We start from the raw sequence: 25205 nt of genomic DNA on the forward strand, positions 1-25205 counted from the left end.
TGCTTGTGAAACAAAGACTCCAAGATCAGACGCCCATGGTGTTGCCTGGTTCTGGATCTTCCCATAAATAGTTGCTGCTGGTTCATGGATAATTTATTACAACACGTTAAAGACTACTGTTATCCATAAATAACATGCCTTTCCATCAGGATTGTTGAGGTATTGTTTTGTTTAAAACTGAATTGGAGAAGGATTCTAAGGATTGCAAATTGATGTTAAACGCCAAATTTACAGAACAGAAGCACCAAAGTCATCAATTACTCATGGTCATTGGATCATTTACTCCTGTTATTTCCATTCTGTTCAACTTTAAGGCAGATTCCATCTAGCTTCTATCTTGGGCCACAGAGCGTAGATATGAAATCCAACGATTCAGAAAAAGGGTAAAAATCAAGGTGCTCTGGAATACATTACGGTTGCGTCAAATTTTATTTCTTGTGGGAGTAATGGTTAAGCAATTGGATAAATTATCCAGTTTTTGATTTATAAATGTAATCCAATTCTTCAGAAATAAAGAGCACCCTACACAAATATCGATGACAACTTAATACAATAGAGGCGGCATTAAGATATTAAATTCAGCCTAGTGAAACAATGATTCTGTACAGGTCACAATAATCCAACCCTTTAGCAGCATCGGTTTACAGAGAACAAAGACAATAGAGGTTTACGTTCATAACTTTCAGTGCAGAATGAATAGACCATGCCAAACAGTCCAAACTGTTTCAGCATTTGCTTATGTAATTACAGCAGTTTAATCAGATTCAAATTGTTTACATTAAAGACCTGTAGAAACCCAGAATGGCCAGTGATCCCATCTACCAAATAACATGAACACACTTCGTAAATAAACCACTCCTTTAACCCATTGTACAATTAACAGCTACCACATGCATTTCAAAAGATACTTTAGTTTATTTCAGAAATGCTGTGGAGTTAGTCTCCCCCAGGGAGATGAAGGCTCGTGATGTGTAAGGCAAGCCACTTGCATAGTAGTCAACATCACGGTGGGTTTCTGCACCAGTTGGAAGTCCTCAATGTCTTTCCAATTTTGTCTGATGGTACTGTTCTGTACAACACCAATTGCTCAGGGCTTGACTATATGTACATGTAAAAAGCCCGTTGCACCCTAGCAAAAATAGGGTTAAAAGGTAATTCCTGTAGGTACAGGCAGATCGAGTCCATTTCACATGCATCCCATTCATCAGCTCACAGAACTATCGCCTTCACCATCTCGTTCAAACTCATCAGTGATTTCATCTGTGTTCCCTGAGTCACTGCTTGCTGCAGAACTGATTGATGGGGATTTTCTATTGGAGAGATAGAGAAAAGAAAGAATAATCTTAAATTAGCCATTAAAAGTTAACAAAGACAAAGTCAGACACTCAGATTATAGAATCTCACAGGACAAGAGGGGGCCACTCAACCAATCGGTTCTTTGAAAAAGCTATCAAGGGCAGCACGTGGCGCAGTGGTTAGCACTGCAGCCTCACGGCGACGAGGTCTCAGGTTTGATCCCGGCTCTCGATCACTGTCTGTGTGGAGTTTGCACATTCTCCCTGTGTTTGTGTGGGTTTCACCCCCAAAACCCAAAAGTTGTGCAGGGTAGGTGGATTGGCCACGCTAAATTACCCCTTAATTGGAAAAAATGAATTGGGTACTCAAAATTTATATAAAAAAAGAAAAAGCTATCACAATACTCCCCCGCTCTCTCCTTATAGCCCTGTAATTTTTTCCCCTTCAAGTATTAATTCAATTCTCTTTTGAAAGTTGCCATTGAAATCTGCTTCCACCATCCTTTTGGGCAGTGCTTTCCAGATCCATAGTTGAATGGCATGCATGGTTTCTTGCATGCACAATTTGGCCAACAGGTTAAGCAGATTAAAACAGATGCCATGAATTACAAATCTCTAGAACCTGCTTGGCAAATTACATTGCTTCACATTCGCTCCCCCCATTATTTTTAACAACTTGCTGCATTTGCATGTGAAATATCTATTAAATTTGTCATGGAAAGTTGTGTTTAGTACCTTTTCTTTTAAATTTTTTAAAATATCGAGTACCTAATTCCTTTTCTGCATTTAAGGGGCAATGTGGCGTGGCCAATTCACCTACCCTGCACATCTTTTTGGGTTGTGGGGTTAAGACCCACGCAGACGTGCGGCGAATTTGTAAACTCCACACGGACCAGTGAGACGGGGCCGTGATCGAACCTGGGTCTTCGCCACTGTGAGGCAGCAGTGCTAACCACTATGCCACCGTGCTGCACTGGGTTTAGCACCTTTTCAACAACTGATCATTGTTAATCAACTTTTCTACCTTAGAATTTGAACAATTTAAACCGTGGAATCTCATTCCTTCAGGTGTTTGATCTTTTCAGAGATTTTATAGTCAAATTTAATTTTTTCCATATTTTTGCTTTATCGCTCTTTGCTCTCAATCCAACCTTTCTTTCCCTCTCTATTCTTCTTCCATAATTGGACTAATTCACCCTATTTGCCTCAGCTGTTTCACAGTTTCTTTCTCAATTCTTAAATTGAAAATGTTGAGGAGATGGACAGTTGGTCCTATTCACTAAGGTTTCAGATGGCCCATGCCCTTGCCATGCTGTTATCAGCTTGCACTTGTACCAAAACTATGGTACAAGACCTCTGACCGAAGAGTGCAAAAAAAAAACTGAGCACATTGCCAGACACTCCAGTTCAACAAGATCTGGCCCATTATTAAAAACTTGAGTGGACACTGTGGAAAAACCATCCAACTCCTGCTGAAACATTCACAACACTGATCTCCACATTAAAACATCACAATGTCAGGTCTAAAATCAGCCAGATAAGAATAATGTTGAGACAGGGTACTTCGCAGAGTACCCTATAATCTTTTTTCCAATTAAGAGGCAATTTAGCATGGCCAATGCACCTATCCTGCACATCTTTTTGGGTTGTGGGGGTGGGACCCACGCAAACATGGGGAGAATGTTCAATGTCCACATGGACAATGACCCAGGGTCGGGATTTGTAGCCACCCGAGTTGGCCACTTCCCCACACAAAATGGAGAAACGCAAAGACAGCAGGGAAATTGGACAATCCTAGAGAAACAAGCAGTTTGCAGACTTTTCCTGTGTATTCTGCCTCCAAAGATAGCATTCAGCACTGAAACCAGCAGTTATACATATTGATGAGCGATCCCCGGGAACAATAGCTACAACAATTAGCTACATTTAGGACACTCAATAGCAAGTCAGACTCCTCGGCGCCAACAGGAGTCCGAAACAAAGGAGACAAACAAGCCAGGAAGAACCGCCCAGTGATCGAGAAACGGCCACAGTATTGGGGAATTCAAACCAATCGATTGGTATGGGATCCAACCGATTGGAAGCAAGCTCGGGGTCCGCCCAAAAGGGCGCGAAGCCCGTGACCTATAAAAGACAGGTCCCAAGTTCAGTTCGCTCTCTTAGCCGGCCCTCCCAGCAGAACACCTTAGCAGCTCTCGAAGAACTTGACCGTAAGAAGGAGAGGCCTGGCCGATTGCTGCACCACCAAGTAAGTGTCATACAATGCACACTACGAGATAGACACTCCTGACCCCTTAGTCCATACCAGCTGGAAGCCTGCAGATCCAGTACAGAGCAAGAGGCGATTGTTCCCTGATCCGGCGGGTTCCCTTATCAAGATAAGTATTGGCCTATTAGTGGTAGTAGTAGTTTAGTCTTTTAGTATTATATGCATGAGTAGTGAATAACTGTGTATTAATAAACGTGTCTTGTTTTGAACCTTACTAATTGGTGTATTGAGTCATTGATCCGAACTTGAACTTGAACCTCGTGGTGGTATCATAAGGATACCTGGCGACTCTAGAGCTAAGTAATAAAACAGAGCCAATTGAGTGTAAAGCACACTCACCAGAACGAACAACAGATTGAACCCGGGTCCTTGGCACCATCAGGCAGCAGTGCTAACAACTGTGCCACCCTGTGTAGCAACTTCCTGCACTTAGTAAGGTTAGAGCGATTTTAAGGTGTACAAGAAGTTTATCATGGGTTCGCTTACCTGCCTCCTGACTGTTTAATGAGCCGACGACAGGTTTCCATTTGCACATCTAGACCACGCTTCATGCTGCACATTTCCATGTATTCGTGGAGGTGGCGGTTCATATCGCTTTTGGCACTGGTTAACTCCAGCTAAACCAAAAGAAGACACAGTTAAAAGTGAAGTGCAATAAGTGGATTGGGGGTGGAAGAGGAGACAACTCATGCAGTAAGAAATAGGTAGTGGTGGAGCAAGTGGATGCAGAGCATGAGATTATTGTTCTGAAATTTGAATGTTCACTGAAAAGGTCTCACCTCTATTTGGCCAATGGTTTCCTGATACTCCTTTTCTCTAGTTTTGAAGAGCGATTCAGTTTCTTTGATCACAGTTTCCAATGTTTCATCCTTTGAGTAAAACATTAACACATTTTTAATGCTTTTTAGTTTTTATAAATAAGAAAAATCCCTGTGGGATCACAAACATACATACTCTGTGCTTGAGACCAGAGTGTTTGAGACCAGACTAGATGAACATTAACAAGTGACCCTTCACAAAGTTCGAGATCAGCCTGAGCAGCAAAAATCAAAACTTCCATTATCAAATCACTTCTGCAAAGAAAACACCTCTTTCATGCCAACAAATATGATCGGATAGTTATTACCACTGATATACATCTTCTCTGTATGCAATTGAGATTTAGAAGCAAGACCTAAAGTGACACGAGTATCTTTGGTATCAAAGTGTTTCCCCTCTCCATCTATAACCTGCCCCCAATTCTGCCTCCTCTGTCCAGAGACGCCCGGGCTATTGGAGGGGACATATTCTGTACTATGGCCTACACTAAGGCAGCAAGCACCACTGAAGATGGAATTACATTACCCATAACTGGCAGTGTTACACCACTCAGATATAGATAACATGGGAGTACAGGCTAGTACTGTAATCTCCACATAATGTGCCATCCAGGTAGCCTGGACAGGAGGGAAAAGAAAAATCAGAAACTGTGAAGATAGAGGCCAGATTAGTCAGCCCATTCTAACGGTCGCAAACACAGAACTTCTGGCAGATAGGAATAGCGGGTCTTTCACTACCTTGTCAGCTGCAAAATGGTTAATAACAACATTGCAGAAGATGCAAGGAGTGAAAAAAATTACCCGACTTGCTCACATGCAAATCATACATCGGAATAGTCAAACACATGACCCTGAAATACTGCATCTGGGGTTCAAGTGGTCACTTCACCAAGATGCAAGGACAAGGAGGGCACTCCTTAGGAGAGAGCACTCCCAGGAGGGACTCTCTCTGCTTTCTGCATTTTAGATGGGTAAACTACTTATTTACTTTAAAATCACCAACGGTTCCAATGAAATCTTCAGTGTGAGGAAATATTACTCCAGTTCAATCAGAATATCTGGGGCAGACATTCAATCTACTCAAGAGCTTCACTAATGAATGACACCCAAATGTAATGCAGAACTTGATATGTTAGGCAAGTTGGTTTGACGTTGACTGCAACTGGATGCAGGGAAGCTAGAAACAAACGTCTGACACAGGAGATGATCCAACACCGTTTTATTTAACTATGAACTGCTGTACATGTTCAGCTGTGGGTTGACACTCTACTAATCCAACTGATGACCTCTTACTGGCTTGACCAGACTTACTAGCTGCCGCATGGTAATAGTGCTGACTAACTGGTGCACTCTGACTGTCTCAGTAGCTGGGTCCTGAGAGAGGGAGTCTTGTGCCCTGTGGGCTTTATAGTGGTGGTGACCTGTCTGGTGATTGGTTGTTCTGTGTTCATTGGTCATCCTGTGTGTCAATCAATGCCTGTCTGCATCTCATTATATACATGAGTGGATATTATGACAGAACTGTAGCCCAGAAATTTTTAGAACATTCATAGCATGGCAAATTCCACCTCTGCCAGGATACATCGAATTATTCACTTGTGAATACGGGTACCTCTGGTGGAGGTTCCACGATGGCAGTGTACTCAGCAAAATCTTCCCAAAGCAGCAGGGTCTCTTCATTTTCTTCCCAGCTCAAACTGTCACAGTCATCCTCAAAGTCAAACGTCTCTCGCCTGGAAAGAGACAATATTAATTCCAGATGTACAACGGGTAAAACAGGTAGTGTTCCAAATGGTTTCTTAACTCCCAAAGCCATTAAGGAATCAGCAAGAGCAGGGAATAATATGTAAAGTACAATACAACATTTGAGACCATATAACTCCGACAATCAGGGTGATAAAAAGGATTAGAAAAAGAAAAGCAAGACGATTAAAAAAAAAGCTAAATGTTAAAAATGCTGATTGAGGGTAAAAGACTGCATCGGAATGGCAAAAAAGAAATATACGGAATAAATTCAAAGGGATAGCTTTTGATTGTGAATAATATATCTCTCAAAAATAGCAGGGATTGAATAAAATAATGCAGTTTAGCTGTAAATGTTGTGAAATATACAAGACAGAAAGCAAGATTCCTAAATTTGAGTGTGTAGGAAATAGACGGGAAGAACAAGAAATTCTAAATATACTCAGGAATGCCAAGAAAGCAGTGAGCTCGACAGGGAAAGATTTAGAGGAAAATATAGCTGAAAACAAAGTAGAAATGTAAAACAGTGGTTAATGTCAGCAATAAAAAAAAAAATCCAGAGAGGGACTAGCCCACAAAAATGACAATGGGATGGTTTGTCCAGATGGATAAATTGTTTGACTATTTAAGTACAGGGCAGCACGCGCGGTGACACAGTGATTAGTACTGCTGCCTCACGCTACATGGACCCGGGTTCGATCCCGGGTCACTGTTTGCGTGGAGTTTGCACATTCTCCCAGTGTCTGCGTGGGTCTCACCCGCACAACCCAAAAGATGTGCAGGGTAGGTGGATTGGCTATGCTAAATTGTCCCTTTATTGGAAAAACAAACTGATGAAAAAATACTACTTAACCATTATTTTTCAAGAGTGTTCACAACAAAAATGGGGGGAGAAATACCAGAATCGGAGGCACAGTTTAAACATAAAGCTAGAATGAAATATTTTGGGACGGTTGTTGAAACTCAAAAGGAAGATAAAGCTCCTGGGCGGGTTTCTCCAATAATGGGGCTATGTCCCCACACCCCCGAGAAAACAGGAGCGAAATCACTCCAGACTTTTTTCTAGAAAGTCCAGGGTGATTCTCCGTTTTTAAGGGGGCTTGCAGGGCTCCCGGAGTGCTCCACACAGCTACGGCTGCTGATATGGGGCCCTGCACTTTTGGCACCGGCCCCGCGCGACATGGTGGACCCACACAACGGGCCAGCGCCGAAGAAGTAGCCCCCTCCAGATTGCACGCACCTGCCAACGATGGCCCCCGATCGCAGGCCTGGCTGTGGTGGAGGCCCCCCTACCGCCCGGTGACGGATCCCCCTGCCCCCCACCAGGCCGACCACCGCAGCCGCGACTTTGAGCTCCCACCGGGTGGAACTATACGTGAACCACGCCGGCGGGAACTTGGCCGGTCTTCCGCAAAGAACTGCCGTGGGGCCTCTTTCAACAGCGCGCGACTGGCAGCGATTCTCCGGTCGCTGGAAGGCATCGCGAGTCTGACGCCCCATTCTCCGCCCCCGCATCAGGCACGATTGCAGTGTGGAGGCTCGGAGAATCCCAGACCCTGTCTTTGATCATTTTCAGGGTTTTGAAGGAACTGAAAGATGATAGTCCTCTTGCAGATATTTTTCTCGGGAACTGGACAAATCCCAAAGGTTTGGAAAACTAAGTGTGACTCTCATCTTCAAAGCGCTAAGGGTTGTATCATCAGTTTTTCATAATGTATCCATGCTTAGCACTTGGGCGTGGTTGGCAAGGCCTGCATTAGTAATCCAGATCAGATGCAAGGTCAGGTTTCCTTTACTGAAACACGTTAGTCAACCAGATGCGTTACGATAAGCTGTCAGCTTCATTATCATTTATCAACACCAGCTTTGTATTTCCATATTTTTAAAAAATGAATTTAAATGATAATTCTGCTATAGTGGGACTTAAACTCTGAAACTCTGTCTAGATTATTAGTCCGGTGGCATAATCACTATGCAATGAATCCCAGAATTATATGATAATCGTCCGCTGTTTGAATCCATCCCCTTCAAACATTTCCAAAGAAGATTTAGCTCAGTCATAAACACATTTCATTGCTGGGGAAAAGAAAGGGGTCAGAAGTTGGAATTAGAGTTTCAAACTAGAATAGGGAGACTTATGACAATTGTACGGTAGGAAATACAGTAGAGAATTAAACTGGATTTGGAGAGATTCACGAGAATGGTTCCGGGGATGAGAAAAGTGAGATGTGAAAATGGACAGGAAGAGTTAGGACTGTTTTCTTTAGGAGAAAGGGAGACGAAGAGGAGATTAATCGCAATATTCAAAATCAGGAGGGGTCTGGACAGGGTAGATAGGGAGAAACTATTCTCATTTGTGAAATGAGCGAGAATGCGAGGACACAGGTTTAAAGTAATTAGCAAAAGTAGCGGTGACAGCAGAAAAATGTTTAATGCAGTAAAGTGGTTAACTTCACTGCCAGAGAGTATGGTGGAGGCAAGTACAATTAAAGCATTTGAAAAGGAAGAATGTACACTGTTATGAGGAAACGGTATGAGAACGGCACCGAAGGAATTTCTCATTTGGAGAGCTGGTGCAGACACGATGGGCTGAATGGCTTTCTTCTGCACTGTAACAATTCTATGATTCTGAGCAGAGATCTAAATAAAATGAACTGTGGGAAGGCCAAGATAAATAAATTAGTGGCCAACATAAAAATGGAACCTAAAAGTATTTTTAGAAACACCAATATTAAAAAGGGTAGTTAAAGAAAGGATGGGCTGATTAAGGACTGAAAATTAGATATTCTTGTGTAGGTGGAGACATGATTGAAACACTAAACTAGTACTTTGCATCTGATTTCAATAAACAGTATGCTGTCAAAGCAGTAAATGAAGGGACAATATAAAAATAGAGAAAGAGGTAATATTTAAATGGTTGTCAGTCTTCAAAGTAGAAAAGTCAACCAGCCCATATAGGGTGCATCCTAAGTTACTGAGGGAAGTAAGGATGAACATTATGGAGGCTGCAGCTCCTTCATCAGGTGAGTCACGTGATGAAGGAGCTGCACTCCGAAAGCTAGTGACTCTAAACAAACCTATTGGACTTTAACCTAGCGTTGTAAGATTTCTAACTGTGCCCACCGCAGTCCAACGCCGGCATCGCCACATCATTATGGAGGTTGTGGCCATAATCCTCTGTGGATATGCAGGTGCCACTAGAGGACTGGAAGTGTAAATAATACAACCCTTTTCAAAAGAGGGGGTATACACCTTGCATCGACAAACCTATCAGCTTAATGTTAGTGGTGGACAAATTCTGAGGCGAGAAATCACAGAATCCCTATGGTGCAGGAGGCCATTTGGCCCATCGAGTCTGCACCAGCCCTTGGAAAGTGCACCTTTTGGATACTAAGGGGCAATTTAGCATTGCCAATCCACCTAACCTGCACATCTTTGAATTGTGGGAGGAAATCGGAGCACCATGAAGGCATAGGGAGAAAGTGCAAACTCCACACAGACACTCACCCGAAGCTGGAATTGAACCCCTGTCCCTGGAGCTGTGAGACAGCAGTGCTAACTACTCTGCCACCGTGCCATCCTGAGACAAAATTAATGAACTTCCAAAAAAGAATGGCTAATAAATGGAAGTCAGCATGGATTTGTGAAAGGCAAATCATGTTTGACAAATTTGATCAAGTTCTTTGAAGTAGTATCAAAGAAAGTTGAAGGTAGTGAGGTTGATATTGTGTGTTTGAGTTTTCAAAAGGCATTTGAGAACATGCCACATAATAGACTTGTTACAAAACTGAAGCCTGAGGGATTAAAGAGACAATAGCAACACTGATACAAAATTGGTTAAAGAACAGAAAGCAGAGTATTGGTGAATGGCTGTTTTCAGGAACAGAGGTGTACAGTATACAGTGCTGTTGCCCCAGTAGTTGGTGTTGGAACCCTTGCTTTTTTTTGATACATTTTAATAACCCGGTTTGGGTATGTATGCAGGGCATAATTTCAACATTTGAAAATTGGAAATGAGGATGTTAACAGACTAGTAAAATGGACAGACACATGGAATTTAACATAGAAGTTTGAAGAGATACATTTTGTTCGCCAGTCTGAGTTCCTGTGGCGACATGCACTTTTAAGAACTATTTAGAGTACCCAATTCATTTTTTCCAATTAAGGGGCGGTTTTAGCATGGTCAATCCACCTAACCTGCACATCTTTAGGTTATGGGGGCGAAACCCACGCAAACACAGGGAGAATGGGTAAACACACGGACAGTGACCCAGAGCCCAGATCGAACCTGGGACCGTGGCGCCGTGAAGCAGCAGTGCTAACCACTGCGCCACCGTGCTGCCTGGCAACATACACTTTTACACGGATGTTGCATGTTGTACTCTGCAGTGATATCATAGAATCCCTACAGTGCAGAAAGAGGCCATTCAGCCCATCAAATCTGCACTGGCTCTTGTTACTTAAGCCCACATCTCCTCCCTATCCCCTTAACCCAGTAACCCTACCTAGCCTTTTGGACACCACAAGACAATTTTTAGCATGGCCAATCGACCCAACCTGCACATCTTTGGACTGTGGGAGGAAACCGGAGCACCCGGTCGAAACCCATGCAGCTACAGGGAGAAAGTGACATGGGTCACCAGAGGCCGGAATTGAACCTAGGTCCCTGGAGCCGTGAGGCAGCAGTACTAACCACTGTGCCACCGTGCCGCTCTTATGTAAAGGCTCAGAATTGTTTTCCATCACATGGTTGACCAAGAGTTTCACTTGCTCTTACCACGTGCCATGAGTGTGTGTTGGAAAGATTTGCAGATTGATAACATGTTTGGCTGCATTACGAACCCGCCTTCCTTGGTCATCAAGTTCTGGGATGGGAATTGAACCTGGAGAATCTGATTCAGAAGCAGGGATGTTACCCACTGCCACCCACAAGGCTGCCCTTGGGGTGAATGAGGAGAGGCAATATAAACTAAATGGTACAATTTTATAGGGGATGCAGGAAAAGGGACACCAGGGGGTGTTAAGCACACAAATCTTGATGTTGGCAGGACAAGCTGAGAATGTTATTTTTATGGGCAACATGGTGGCGCAGTGGATTAGCCCTGTTGTCTCACGGCACCGAGTTCCCACGTTCGATCCCGGCTCGGAGTCACTGTCCGTGTGAAGTTTGCGCATTCTCCCCGTGTTTGCGTGGGTTTCGCCCCATAACCCAAAGATGTGCACGGTAGGTGGATTGGCCACTGTAAAATTGCCGGGGCAGCACGGTGGCCTAGTGGTTAGCACAACCGCCTCACGGCGCTGAGGTCCCAGGTTCGATCCCGGCTCTGGGTCACTGTCCGTGTGGAGTTTGCACGTTCTCCCCGTGTCTGCGTGGGTTTCGCCCCCACAACCCAAAAATGTGCAGAGTAGGTGGATTGGCCACGCTAAATTGCCCCTTAATTGGAAAAAATAATTGGGTACTCTAAATTTAAAAAAAAAAATAAATAAATAAATAAAATTGCCCCTTAATTGGAAAAAATTGGGTACTCTAAATTTATAAAAAAGAGAATGTTATTTTTAAAGAAAGCATATGGGGTAGTTTGCTTTAATAGTGGCATTGAATACAAAAACAAGAAAGTAATAAAACACTGGTTATGACCCAGCTGGAGTCTTGCATCCCAATTCGGGCACCATCCTTTAGCAAAGACGTGAAGCATAGAGCATATAAAGTTAACTTATTTCAAATGGTTGCAGGGCACAGATTTAAAATGATGTTCCTCAGTTGACCATGTGCCTCACCCATTTATGCTTTTCTCCCCAATTGGGAGCTTAATGAGTAGAAAATGATATATATATCTTCTTCCCATCTATAAAACCACAGCACAAAAGTGCACCCCCACATCTGCATGCTGCAACACTAGGTCACATTTAGTAAAGAACCTCTAAGAGCATAGATGATGCATTATTGCATTTAGATACAGTAATAACCATAATCCTCCTGTGCATCCTGCCCACAAAGCTATCCAAAATTAAACAGCACTATGGAACCAAATTAATTGAACTTATAAGGCTTTAAAGTAACCACAAAGGATGTTCCTCCGCAGAACCTTCCCCATGTTAATAACCAAAGATCAATAGGAAAACCACTTTGGTTTAATTAAAAAAGATAAACTGTAATTTTATACAATGTGACCAGAGGAATCTTTTACTTACAGTTGATTGAGCATTCGCTTCATTTCATCAGTTATATTGAGGGATGTGCTGACATCATCATCAGAATGCCGTGTGGTATCCCCATCAGTTTCTGAGCTCTCATCATCACATGCTGGCTTTTTCTCTTTCTTTTTGCTGACAGTTGTCACCTTATTCAGGTAAAGAACAGGATGAAGTTAAAAGAATAGGATCTCAAAAGGTATAGGAGCATGGTAGGAAAATAGGCTGGCAGCAGCAGCAACCCCGGGGGGGGGGGGGGGGGGGGGGTTTGTTTTGGGGAGGGGAGAAATGTGTATATGTGTTTATTGAATAGGCCGGGTGCTTAGATATTTCTTCTGTTGGTAGTTACTGGGGGGGGGGGGGGGGGGGGGGTTGGTTTTGGGGGTTGTGTTTTTCTTTTTGTTGTTGCTAATACTGTTTTCTTCTTGTTATTTTCTGCTTTTGATATTTTTTGAAAATCTCAATAAAAATTATTTTAAAAAAAAAGGTATAGCAGCAGCAAAATAGGACAGGCGGCTGCAGAAATGATGCACGAGGGAGGGTTTCTGATTTCTGGGGCATCAGGAACTGTCAAGGTGGACGTTTTGCACCTCAACAGGACAGGCCTGGAACTCTTGAACTTGTGGAAAGTTGAATAACGCTGTGGGAGAGTTTAATCTAATTTCAGATTTATTAAAATAAATATTTGATTTTTAAAAATTGGTACAGGGAAAGGGCAGGTTAATAGAACTATGAGACAGCAGAGGCATAGAATCATTGTAGTTGACTCATGGACCTGGGAAAACCTGGCTCTAAACCAGAAACAATGGGTAACTAAATGAGTTTTCATTTAATATATTTTTTAAATTGTCAACCAATTAGAATCATTCTATTTTTCATTTAAGTGCATCTGAGAAAGACATATCTACTGATTAAATTACTAACCAACTCTCAGAAATTTACAATGGTAGAATTTGTAAAACAGATGACAAGTTCTTAAGCTTCAGCAAACATTGCTCTGCAGATCCTTTCCTGTAATAAGTGATTCCCAAGCAGACAGTCTAAATGAAACAGGAAATTCAGCCGGAGGAGAGCTAGTCATTATATATACCTCTTAAATTACTCCAGGGCAGGGAACGTGTTAACCTCACCCATATCAAAAGCCTTTATTCCCATGCACATTAGCTGAATTTCAATTGCAGTTTCCTTTTACCTGGAACATTTTGCTCATGTCCTCAGAATTTCGCTGCTGTGCCACATCACAGAGTTTGGCAGTGATGTCAATCCTCCGGCAGATATCCATATCCACTTTCATCGCCTTTTCTTGAATCTTGGTATCCAAGTCGGACATTTGCTGCAATGGCACAGAAGGTAATTCTATCATAGGTTTTATGAACTATGTTTTGGATCAGGTGACGTAAAATGAAACACTCAAAATTTCATTAATTTCTGCAGTCAAAGGTAAATCAGTGCAAACAAAACTTGTACAAGATAATCGCAAACAATTTTTAAAGAATTTGCACATTTCACAGGGGTATAACAATTACACAAACACTGGCAAGCTTTGTTTTTGCCGTTTGCTGCGTGCACTTTTGATTTTAATATAAACATTGTCAAAACCATTTTGTTTCTCCCACCACCAACCACACACTAACAACTGAAAAGTTAACAATTCCATTTAAAAAGGTACAAAATAGATAATCAATTCCACTTTTAAGAAATGTTTATTTTTCAAATAGTTGGAAGCAGATTTAATAATTATCAACAAATCATCATGTCAACACAGAAAGAATGTATCACATATAAAGCCAATCTCAAGTACTCATGCTCCCATTATCTCTGTTGTTGAGAATTTTGATGGTCATGGGGAAACAGCACGATGCTGTACAAAGCAACTTCACCTTCTTAGCTTCAGTTATCAGTGACATTTTCAGTAGAGCACACTGACTAGCACGCACAAGTGAAACAATAGTACAAAAGGGGGCGACACAGTGGCCAGCACTGCTGCCGCACAGCGCCAGGGACCCAGATTCAGTTCCAGGCTTGGGTGACTGTGTGGAATTTGCACTTTCTCCGTGTCTGTCTGAGTTTATTTCCAGGTGCTCCAGTTTACTCCCACAGTCCAGAGATGTGCAGGTTGGGTGGTGTTATGGGGATAGGCTGGGCGAGGGGGCCTAAGTGTGGTGCTCTTTCAGAGGGTTGGTGCAGACTCTTTTTAAAAAAAAATGTATTCATTCAAAATTTGTCATTAAGTTTTACAAAACATTCCAAAAAGGAAAATAATACAAAGAAAAAAGGGCAACATGCCAACCAAACAGAACAACTTAACCCTCTAAATGATAAACAGTTTAACAGATTAACACCCAACTCCAAACAAAATAGGGCAAGCGCCCCTGGGTCGGTGCAGACTCAATGCGCCGAAATGCCTCCTTCTTCTGCACTGTAGGAATTCTATGATTCTAAGGGCTCCCAAACAGAAAAATGGCTACATTCACGAGGATTAAAAGAGATGGCCAGCTGGAGTAGGAGCAGGGCATGGAGTTGGGCTGGGAGTGCGAAGTCAGTTTATGCACCTGATCAATGCAATGTCATCCTGTGCCAGGATGAGCTTGGCACAGTTCAAGGTGGTGCACAGGGCCCATATGATGTGGCCGCAGATGAATGGGTTCTTTGCGGAGATAGAAGACAGGTGTGAGGGATGTGTGGGGGGAGGGGGGTAAATCACGCCGACATTTTTTGGTCATGTCAAAGGTTGGTGAGGTTCTGGGGCTCAATATTCAAAATATTATTGAAGATTGTGGGGGTGGAGATGTCACCGGGCCCTCTGGCGGCGATCTTTATTTCCATTGTACTGCACATGCAAAGCAAATACCATGACCTGTCACATTCTTCATTATGTTTTCCTTTATTTCTTCTTTTCCTTCACTATTCTAAGATAAAGTACCAGTGATGAGAAGTGAAATAAATCAAAACTTACTAGATTTTTTATGTAAAGAAAAGGTAATGTTAAAAAAGACAAAATAGAAAATTAGACCCTGTTACCTCCCCAGGGTATTAAACAGGGTGGGTGGGGGACTTGCTTTACTCATGATCTTCAAAAACACTCAATTGAGGAATTGATCAGGGGTAGCACGTGGCATAGTGGTTAGCACTGCTGCCTACGGCGCCAAGGACCTAGGTTTGAATCCCGGCCCTGGGTCACTGTCTGTTTGGAGTTTGCACATTCTCCCAGTGTCTGCGTGGGTTTCACCCCCAAAACCTAAAAGATGTGCAGGTTAGGTGGATTGGCCACACTAAATTGCCCCTCAATTGGAAAAAAAATGATTGGGTACTCTAAATTTAAAACAAAATTGAGGAATTGTTCCCTTGCATTGGAAATTGTTAATGCCACTTTACTACTTAAAAGTTAGAGTGAAAAAATAGGAAATTATAGGTCTATATGTCCAACGTCAATTGCGGGGGGAGGGGGGGTGGTTGTTATTAAAATCTATTCGGGCGTAGTGACAGAGCACTTGGGAAAACATGAACTGATCAGAGAACACACATGGATTTGTGGAGTGCAAAATATCTAATTTGCCTAGCTAAATTTTGAGGGAACTGACTCGGGGCAGCATGGTAGCATTGTGGATAGCACAATCGCTTCACAGCTCCAGGGTCCCAGGTTCGATTCCGGCTTGGGTCAGTCTGTGCGGAGTCTGCACATCCTCCCCGTGTGTGCGTGGGTTTCCTCCGGGTGCTCCGGTTTCCTCCCACCGTCCAAAGATGTGCAGGTTAGGTGGATTGGCATGATAAATTGCTCTTAGAGTCCAAAATTGCCCTTAGTGTTGGGTGGGGTTACTGGGTTATGGGGATAGGGTGGAGTTGTTGACCTTGGGTAGAGTGCTCTTTCCAAGAGCCGGTGCAGACTCGATGGGCTGAATGGCCTCCTTCTGCACTGTAAATTCTATGATAAGAGCAGACAATCAATGAGGTCCCACATGAGAGACGATTAACAAAAGTGGGGAAATATGGTAGTGAAGGCAACCTATTAAATATTGTTGGGGAGTTAGCTGCAAGATTGTGACAGTAGGATTAATGGGTCTGCATTCAAATTGGCAGGATGCAACGAGTGGTGTCCCACAGGGATCTTACCCTGGTCCCTCAGCTTTTAAAAAAACAATATTTATTAATGACTTGGATAAAAGGAAGGGATCAGAATATCCAAATTTGCTGACACCAAGTTAAATAGTACAGTAAATCACGTGAACAGGAGCAGAAAGTTGCAAACTAATACAGAAAGATTAAACAAATAGGCAAAACTAGGGCAGCAAGTGGAGCTCAACGCAGGAAAGTGTACGGTCATCTACTTGGAATGAGAGAGAGAGAGAGAGAGAGAAAGAGAGAGAGATTGAGAGAGAATTATAAAAAATTTAAGGTTCAAATACAGAAATCACTAAACACTAATAAAATGATACAAAAATAATTTTTAAAGGCTAATGGAATGTTGGGTTTTCGTTCAAGTGGACGAGAATCTAATGAGGTAGAAGTTATGTTGGTTATGCAAGGCTGTAGTTAGACCTCCATTTAGAACACAGCATTAGTTTTTTGTCCCCATACCTTAGGAAGGAGAGATTCAGCATCGAGGGGTTACAGCACAGTTTCACCAGAATAATACTGGGGTGAAGTAAAAGGTTAAAATTTTAGAGACATTAAGTGATGGCACAGTGGTTAGCACTGAGGACCCAGGTTTGATCCTGGCCCCGGGTCAATGTTCTTGGGAAGTTTGCACATTTTCCCCATGTCTGCGTGCGTCTCACCCGCACAACTAAAAGATGTGCAGGATTGGTGGATTGGCCATGCTAAATTGCTCCTTATTTGGAAAAACGAATTGGGTACTCTACATTTATAATTTAAAAAATATGGAGACATTTACATGGACTAAGCTTGTATTTCCTGGAATATAGAAGGGGATGATGTAATTGATGTGTCTATGGTGATTGAGAAACTATTTCCTTTAGGGGGAGTTCAGAACCAAGGGCCACAATGTTGAAGTTAGACAATTAAGATTATAAAGCTGAGTTTGATTATCCCTTTTGGCTGACAAAATCAAAATGACAGACCAGGGCAGGTAGATGAAGTAACAATGACCCAATTGAATGGCGAAATATGCTGGAGAGGCTGAAAAGCGTGCAACGGCCAGTTATTCATACATAACATTTCTAGTAAGGCTTTAGCCTTAGACATGCAACAGTAACTTGTGTCATATTGGAAGAGGATCAATGTGGAAGATAGTCCAAATGCAGGCCTCATGATGCTCATTTTAAACTCAAATGTATCAATGTGAAAAATTACAAACCTAAGCAACTACATCCCACTTCCTCTGACAAGCACAATCAGACTGGCTTGATGCCTTGCATTTTCTTAACTGTACATCAGTATGCACAAACGGATTAATGCACTCAAATCTTCCACTCAATCTTGAAACTTGCAAACATTCATTTGGCTGGTAGAATGGAACCTTTCAAACATACAGACACCCAAGACTTAAGGAATGACAGACTTAATGGATAGCAAAGATTGAAGCTACTTTATTTACAGCGGCAATGTCTGCACACTGGCTAAATGAGGACATTGCACAGAGCAAAATTCCAGTTAAAATTTTTGGTCTCAGTCCTAGTCTAGTTAGAAAAATGACTGCATCAACCATCTATATGGCAGTGATCCAGCTGCTGCTTCTTTTCACATATGGTGCCCTTAGAGAATCATGGTTTCTCCTCTCCCTCATACATTATAAGTGGATTAAACATTTAAACCACTGTTCAATCTTTGAATATGCAGCACTTCCAAAACCAGTGCTTGCAGATTGCACATTGCTATTAATAAAATGCCCACTCACAACCTGCTGTCTAGCCATCCATTTTCTCCTTGAACTCCCAGACAAAACCAATTATGAACATTTATCAGATCTCATTATGATCAAAGCGTTTTTTGGGTCCATACTGAGTTCGAGTGCCAGCGAACAAACTGCAAAGAATTAAATGTATTCCTCAGCTGAGCACTTTTTAAAAAAGTGAGCAGAGGGAGGAAAGATTTTGACAGACGGTCAAGATCATTGGGCTCTACTTCTGAATTAATCACTGCACAAAACAGTTTTACTTCAAAACTGCAAGTGCATTTCTGCCCATAAACCAAAATAATTTTTAAGATCACAACAATGAATGAACCATTCATTCAAACATTTCTCAAAGAATGAGCCAAATAGTCTCTGGTTCTGCAAACTTCTATTTATATTTGATCTATCAAGAAACAAAAAGAAATCTTGCATTGATGAAAAGATAATTCAGTAATCAGAGTTACAAGAGACTCATTAAAGAAACTATTTGACTTCCCCTTCAACTGCCATATATCAGGCTGCATTCAAGTGGAAACCAGCTGAAAAACTGAAACATTCAGCAAAAACCATCATATTCCAGTAGCAATTTGACCAAATACTGCACGAGAATAAACATTTCACAGCTGTGATTAAAGCTTGCACACCCACACTGCCGAGTCAGTAGTCAGCAGAATCAAATATACCATGGTTGATAACTATCTGGAGTCTGGACAAGTCAAAACACTAATGAGAATTCCAGATAACAAAGACAAAATTTTAGCTGAAGTTTTATTTCAGACACGACATCATCCTGACTCATCAAGTATGTCATGTCTCAACATTTAGTGTGGATTATTTTTTAGTAATTGATCGGTTTCATTTTTTACAAGTTGGGTTTAGTTTTACATATATTGTACCTAAGCCAATGCTACCTAGTTACTATCAAGAATATCCAGTCAAATGTAATTCTTAAAAATACCCTGCGCTGAACTTTCCAGTTGCTATATCTGCTCAGAATGTGATTAGCTCAGGCGACATTTAGCCGAATGCCTGTTCCAGAGTATCTATCATCCATGTACATATTTTCAAATTTGGTATACCCCATCAACGGATCATTAAGGTCGTGAGATCATTAGCACGAGGCTACTGAGGACCCCACGGCCAAATGTGTTTTTTTTATCACGAGACAGACATTATTGGCTAGGTCAGCATTAATTTCCCATCCCTAACTTTTTATAAAACTACCCTGATGGTTAGATACTTTCTTAAAATGCTGCAGCCCATGTGGTGTAGGTACACCCAGTGTTTCTAGGAAGGGAGTTCCAGGATTTTGACCCAGCCACAGTGAAGCTTATTTCCCACAAGCAAAATGATCCTTTGTTACACCCTCCTGGGAACTGTATAATGGGTATTATTTCCCAGTAATATCACCATAATAGCCACAGGTTTTAGCGTAATTTCAGCTCACCTAATTTATGTTAAAACTAATATATTTTATTAAAATCAAAAACAATGCAAGGTGTCACTGCTCAGGTGAGTCATGTTTCACTCTCAGGACAACACACCAATTTAACTTTCCACTGCAGTTTTGTGAAAAAGCAAAAGCCCAGTGGCAGGAGCGCACTACACTCACAGGGAGGGAGATGCGGCAAAGGAAGGTTTAAAGAGGATCAAAGAGATAATTGTCAAACAATCAGGAGCTGTCAAGCAAATAAGAGCTCATTGACAGAACAAATTGCAGCTGAAAATTTGTACACCAAATCTAGATCACTAATGACAACACATGTTTAACATAAAAACATCTTCAGGCACTCATCAATATAGATGCAAACGAGAGCAGATCGAGCATTGAAGAGGAGAGATGGTGAAAAATTTGGTTCCGTAAAATGGCTTTCAAGAAAGAAAAAAAAGAAATGGGGTTGGGGAAGTGTTCCAGAGAGCAGGGATGTGCAAGTCCAATGCCTAATCATCAGGGTTGGGTTCAGGTGAAGGTGCGCAATCTGAGTCAGTGACTTGGAACTTGTGGGGAGGGGCAAAGGGTCATAAACTCATACAGCACAGAAGATTGCCACTCAGCCCATCAAGTGGTGCACCAAGTATTTTTTTGAAGATAGTTCCACTTCCTCACCCTTACCCCATAACTCAGCAATTTGTTCTCCTCAAGTGTTTATCAGATTTAATTTGAAGCCGACTATTGAATGTATTTCCATCACCCGATCAGGCAGTGTTTTCCAAATCCCAGCCACTCATATCATCTCCGTTTCTCGTCAACACCTTGACTCTGTGCCCTCAGATTATCAACCCTATTGCAATTAAAAGTTACTCCTTCCTTACTTTATCCAAACCCAGAATTTGCAGCATCTCAATCAAATTTTCTTTTAGCCTTCACTACTCTAAGGGGACAACCTTTAAAACTGTACCATTTATCTTGTATTGTCTCTCATTGTTCTTAGCAAAATGCATCACCTAACACTCATTTACACTGAACACAATTCATAGCAAAATGCATCACCTAACACTCATTTGCACTGAACACAGTGCACCTATGTTCTTGTGAAGTTGGTTATACCATCTTCCTCACTGTTCAAGTCATCTGCTAATTTCAAAATTATGAGTATGGATTTTTATTGATGTTCTTTAAATAAGCCTGTGATTGTGGCACAGGCCAGAAAAAACTGGAGAGATGTGATGTACAGAACAAAGAACATTACAGCACATGAACAGGCCCTTCAGCCCTCCCAAGCCTGCGTCGATCATGATGCCTGTCTAAACTAAAACTGCCTGCATCTCCTGGGTCCGTATCTCTCCATTCCCATCCTGTTCATGTATTTGTCAAAATGCCTCTTAAACATCATTATCATAGCTGTTTCCCACCACCTCTCCTGGCAGTGATTTCCAAACACTCACCACCCTGTAAAAAAACTTGCCTCACACATCTCCTCTAAACTTTCCCCCTCGCATCTTAAACCTATGTCCCCTGGGAAAAAGCTTCTGATTATCCACTCTGTCATTGCCACACATAATTTTGTAAACTTCTATCGAGTCGCCCCTCAACCTCTGTGCTCCAGCGAAAACAATCTGAGTTTATCCAATTTGTGTTGGGGAACAGGGAGCCGAACATCAGTAAGGACAATGGTAACAGATGAGCAATACTCAGCGCAGGCCAGTTTTACACAAATTGGAGTTTTTGGAGGGTGGACAATGAGGGGTGAGCAATGAGACCTTTAAGAAAGATTAAGAGAAGCAATGGGGTGTCATCAGCATATATATTGAAAGCTTATTCAAAGATGAAAGCAAATTACTGCGAATGTTGGAATCTGAAACAAAAACAGAAAATACTGGACAATCTCAGCATCTGTGGAGAGAAAAAGGAGCTTTGACAAAGGGTCATCCAGATTCTAAACATTAGCTCCCAATTCTCTCCACAGGTGCTGTCAAGACCTGCTGAGATTGCCCAGTATTTTCTGTTTTGTTGTTGAAAGCTTACTCCATGGTTTGGAAACTATTGCAGAGGGGCAACATGTAGGTCATCAAATGAAATCCTGGAATGAATTGTAACATTTTATAGCCCAAAAATATATAGCTGCTTGTAGCTGTGCCAACTGTCCAAAAGAACAATCAAGTCCCATTGACCTGCCCCTTTGCCCTATTCTTTACATTTTTCTTTCATCTTTGAAGCAGGCTAGTTGATACAGCTGTTAAAATGGCATATGGGATCATTGGTTCTATAAACAGAGGCAGAAAAGGAAGGATGTTGAACCAGCTCACTGGTTAGTCCTTGGCCAGGTTATGTGTTCAATTCTGAGATCGCACTTTAGGAAGGCTTGGGAGAGAGTGCAGAGGTATACTCGAGTGATACCAGGGACGAGTCTCTTCAGATATGCGGACGGATAGGAGAAATTGAGATTTTTCGCCATAAGCAGAGGTTATGTGGAGATTTAATAGCGGCAATTAGAATTTTGAGGGGTTTCGACAAAGTAATTTGGGAAACCATTTCCAGCGACAAGAGAATAACCAGAATGAATTGGCAAAATATATATTTTTTGAACAAAACGCAGCAAGTTATAACAACTTGGATGTGCTGCCCGAGAAGGTGGTGGAAGCAAATTCAATCATAACTTTCAAAATAGAGTTGGATAAATATTTGAAGGAAAAGAAGAAATGGATTTGGATTTATTGGATGGCTCTAAGACCTAGCACGTGTAAAATGAGCCAAATGGCTCCCTTAATGTTCTGGAATTCCTTTAAAATCTACTGTGACTTTCACTTTAAAAAAAATAAATTTAGAATACGCAATTTTTTTTCCAATTAAGGGGCAATTTAGTGTGACCAATCCACCTAAACTGCACATCTTTGAGTTGTGGGGGCGAAACCCACGCAAATATGGGGAGAATGTGCAAACTCCACATGGACAGTGACCCAGAGCCGGGATCTAACCTGGGACCTCGGCCATGAGGCAGCAGGGCTAACCCACTGCCCCGTGAATTTCACTTTTAACAGAGCATTGCACTTTCTAGCAATCTTGAGTAAAACTAAATTCTTGTAGTAGTTTCCTTCACTCTTTTGGTGATATTAAATTCTTCAGTTCTGATTTACCTCATCAAGCAATGGGATATGGGCAGAGGCGGATATGTGGTGTTCGGTCACTGACCAGCCATGAGGAAACCAATGTCAAAACTAGCAAGCTGTAAAAATTAATGCATCTAGTGATAATAGAAACCTCTTCTCACTTTATACACCACAGGAGTGCGAGGAGGATGGTTCATCCGTGCGTTTTTTTTCCTTCAAAATTGGATTAAAAGATAGTTAAGTCTTTACTTTTCATTTCTTTTTGGCCAAATTACTGCTCATCATTAATGATCTCTATCACGGCAATGTTTTTGCTCACCTGTAAAGTACTTACATCACTCATCAGGCCCTTAAACACAACGAGCTCGGACTTCAACTTTTCCACTTTCTCGTTGAGTTCCTTCTGAATGGCTTCAGCTTCCTGAGAATCCTGAAATCACAAGCACAGAGTTCTCAGGGCTCTCAGCTGTCACACAAAACAATGGAACGACTGTACAGATTTAGTCATGACATCACAACCAGGAAACACATCAGAGAACTAGCACACCATGAAGAAAACTTAGCTGATCAAAGCAACTCTGCAATAAAACTTTTTGCACAATAAAACAAAGGAAGATTGAAAACCCATTATTATCGTTTTCATACTTGCCATATAGTGCCAATTAGAATCAAGCATTTAAAAAGGTGATTGTGAATCACATGGAATTTAAAACATAATGCTTTCAACTTAACAACCTAAGTTTGAATCTATTCCAGACCATAAAAGGGTGCTGTGAAATGAGCCGGAAGCAGCCTCAATGCAGTAAAGTCTATAATTTGTACTTGGGTACAGAAAGCACTATTATTAACATTTTGAGTCGGTACAAGAGTAAGGATGACATACATTAGCAGAATGCGCAGATAAGTTGCAGATGTAATGCAACAACGTTTTGTATTTTGGAGAGAATAAACAAGAAACGGAAAATTGACACAAAGATGCAGATGGAGTAAAACCTCAAATAAAATTATTTTAAAAAGTGCAAATGTCGATAGATAAACCCATAAAAAAGGCCAACATAACACTGATTTTTTAAAAACAAATAACAAGGAAGAAGTAAAAGAGTAAAGATTCATGCAAGGCAATGTTTAGGCCAGTGTTAGAATAATATGTGCAGTTTTGAACAACCCATTATACAAAGAACATTAAAAGACACAACACAAAGCTTAGATTCACCAGCAAGATACCATGGATAGGAAACTACACTTGAGAACCTTGAAGGGATGTTGTCATATTTCACTGCAATTGAGACGGTGAAGTGGAGGATGTAATTACATTTTTTAAAATTGTTGGGATGTACTTCCCAGGATGAATGATAAAAATGGATTTCCTTTGGCTGTGACGTCATTCAGAACGGCAAATGGGGTCACGAGTTGTTAGAATTGGGAATGCTTTGAGATTAAGTGATTGAGGTGGACACCATTTGCAGATTTAAGGAAAGTTAGATAAATACTTCAGGCAGAGGAATACAATGGCAATAGGGATAAAATAGAATACTGGTGTTAGTTTTGCAAAGAGATGTTACAGACAATGGTCTGAATGGCTTCCTTGATATTGACCTTTATGGTTCCAATTCAAAATTATATTCCCGTGTTTCTATCAAGTTTTTAAAAAAAGTGGCAGAAATTAAATTCTATTCTCAATTAAAGCAGAGGATGACAATGCAGTCCTAATTTTGCATAAGAGTACACAGGAAATTATTTTGGAACTAGATATCTATGTGATCACAACTCATATTACAGTGCCCACATTTCAGCGGCCAACCAAATTAAGGATTGTATTAGATCCAAAGAGGAATCATATAAAGTTGCTAGAAAAAGTTGCCTGAGGATTGGGAACAGTTCAGAATTCAGCAACGGGGGGCCAAGAGATTGATTAAGAGAGTAAACGTGCAAGTAACATTAAAGCAGACTATAAAAGTTACTACAAGTATGTCAAAAGAAAAGATTACCGAAGATTAGGTCCCTTACAATTTGAAACAGGAGAATTTATAATAGGGAACAAGGAACTGGCAGAGCAATTAAAACTTTAAAAAAAAAATAATTTCTATTCAAATTTTTCAACAACAAATTTTCTCCCAACAATAAAGTAAACAAGGTGTAGAAATAAACAGAAAGAAGGACCCCCCCAATACAAAGTAATAAATTAATAACAATACAAAAAAGAAGAAAATAGCAAACACACCGTCGCAAAAACAAACCCCCTCTCCCTATCCCCCCCCCTCACCTCCCCCTTCTCCCTCTCTCCCCCTCTCTCTCTCTCTCCACCCCCCTCTCTCGCTCTCTCTCTCTCTCTCCCCCCTCTCTCCCTCCTCTCTCTCCCCCTCTCTCTCTCTCCCCCCTCTCTCTCTCTCCCCCCTCTCTCTCTCTCCTCCCCCCCTCTCTCTCCCTCCCCCCCTCTCTCTCTCTCCCCCTCTCTCTCTCATTCTCCCCCCTCTCTCTCTCTCCCCCCA

The 25205-nt window shown here is 41.6% G+C and overlaps 1 protein-coding gene across 4 annotated transcripts in view; it reads right to left on the reverse strand.

Annotated features, from left to right (window-relative positions):
* Positions 1-257: 257 nt before the first annotated feature.
* Positions 258-25205, reverse strand: part of iffo2b (intermediate filament family orphan 2b) — a 64966-nt gene continuing 40018 nt past the window's right edge. For 2 of the 4 annotated variants that reach the window (XM_038822287.1, XM_038822286.1), the window contains exons 3-9: positions 23051-23146; positions 13510-13650; positions 12318-12466; positions 5995-6115; positions 4344-4433; positions 4051-4181; positions 1092-1310 (exon numbers count right to left, since the gene is read on the reverse strand). In XM_038822287.1, coding sequence (XP_038678215.1) covers positions 1205-1310; positions 4051-4181; positions 4344-4433; positions 5995-6115; positions 12318-12466; positions 13510-13650; positions 23051-23146 — 834 coding nt within the window. In that variant the 3' untranslated portion in view covers positions 1092-1204. Of the gene's footprint in view, positions 1311-4050; positions 4182-4343; positions 4434-5994; positions 6116-12317; positions 12467-13509; positions 13651-23035; positions 23147-25205 lie in introns of all 4 variants that reach the window. The other 2 variants (XM_038822284.1, XM_038822285.1) reach the window with 2 other exon arrangements.

This window comes from Scyliorhinus canicula, chromosome 16 (genome assembly GCF_902713615.1).
Source record: "Scyliorhinus canicula chromosome 16, sScyCan1.1, whole genome shotgun sequence".
Taxonomy (NCBI): Eukaryota; Metazoa; Chordata; class Chondrichthyes; order Carcharhiniformes; family Scyliorhinidae; genus Scyliorhinus; species Scyliorhinus canicula.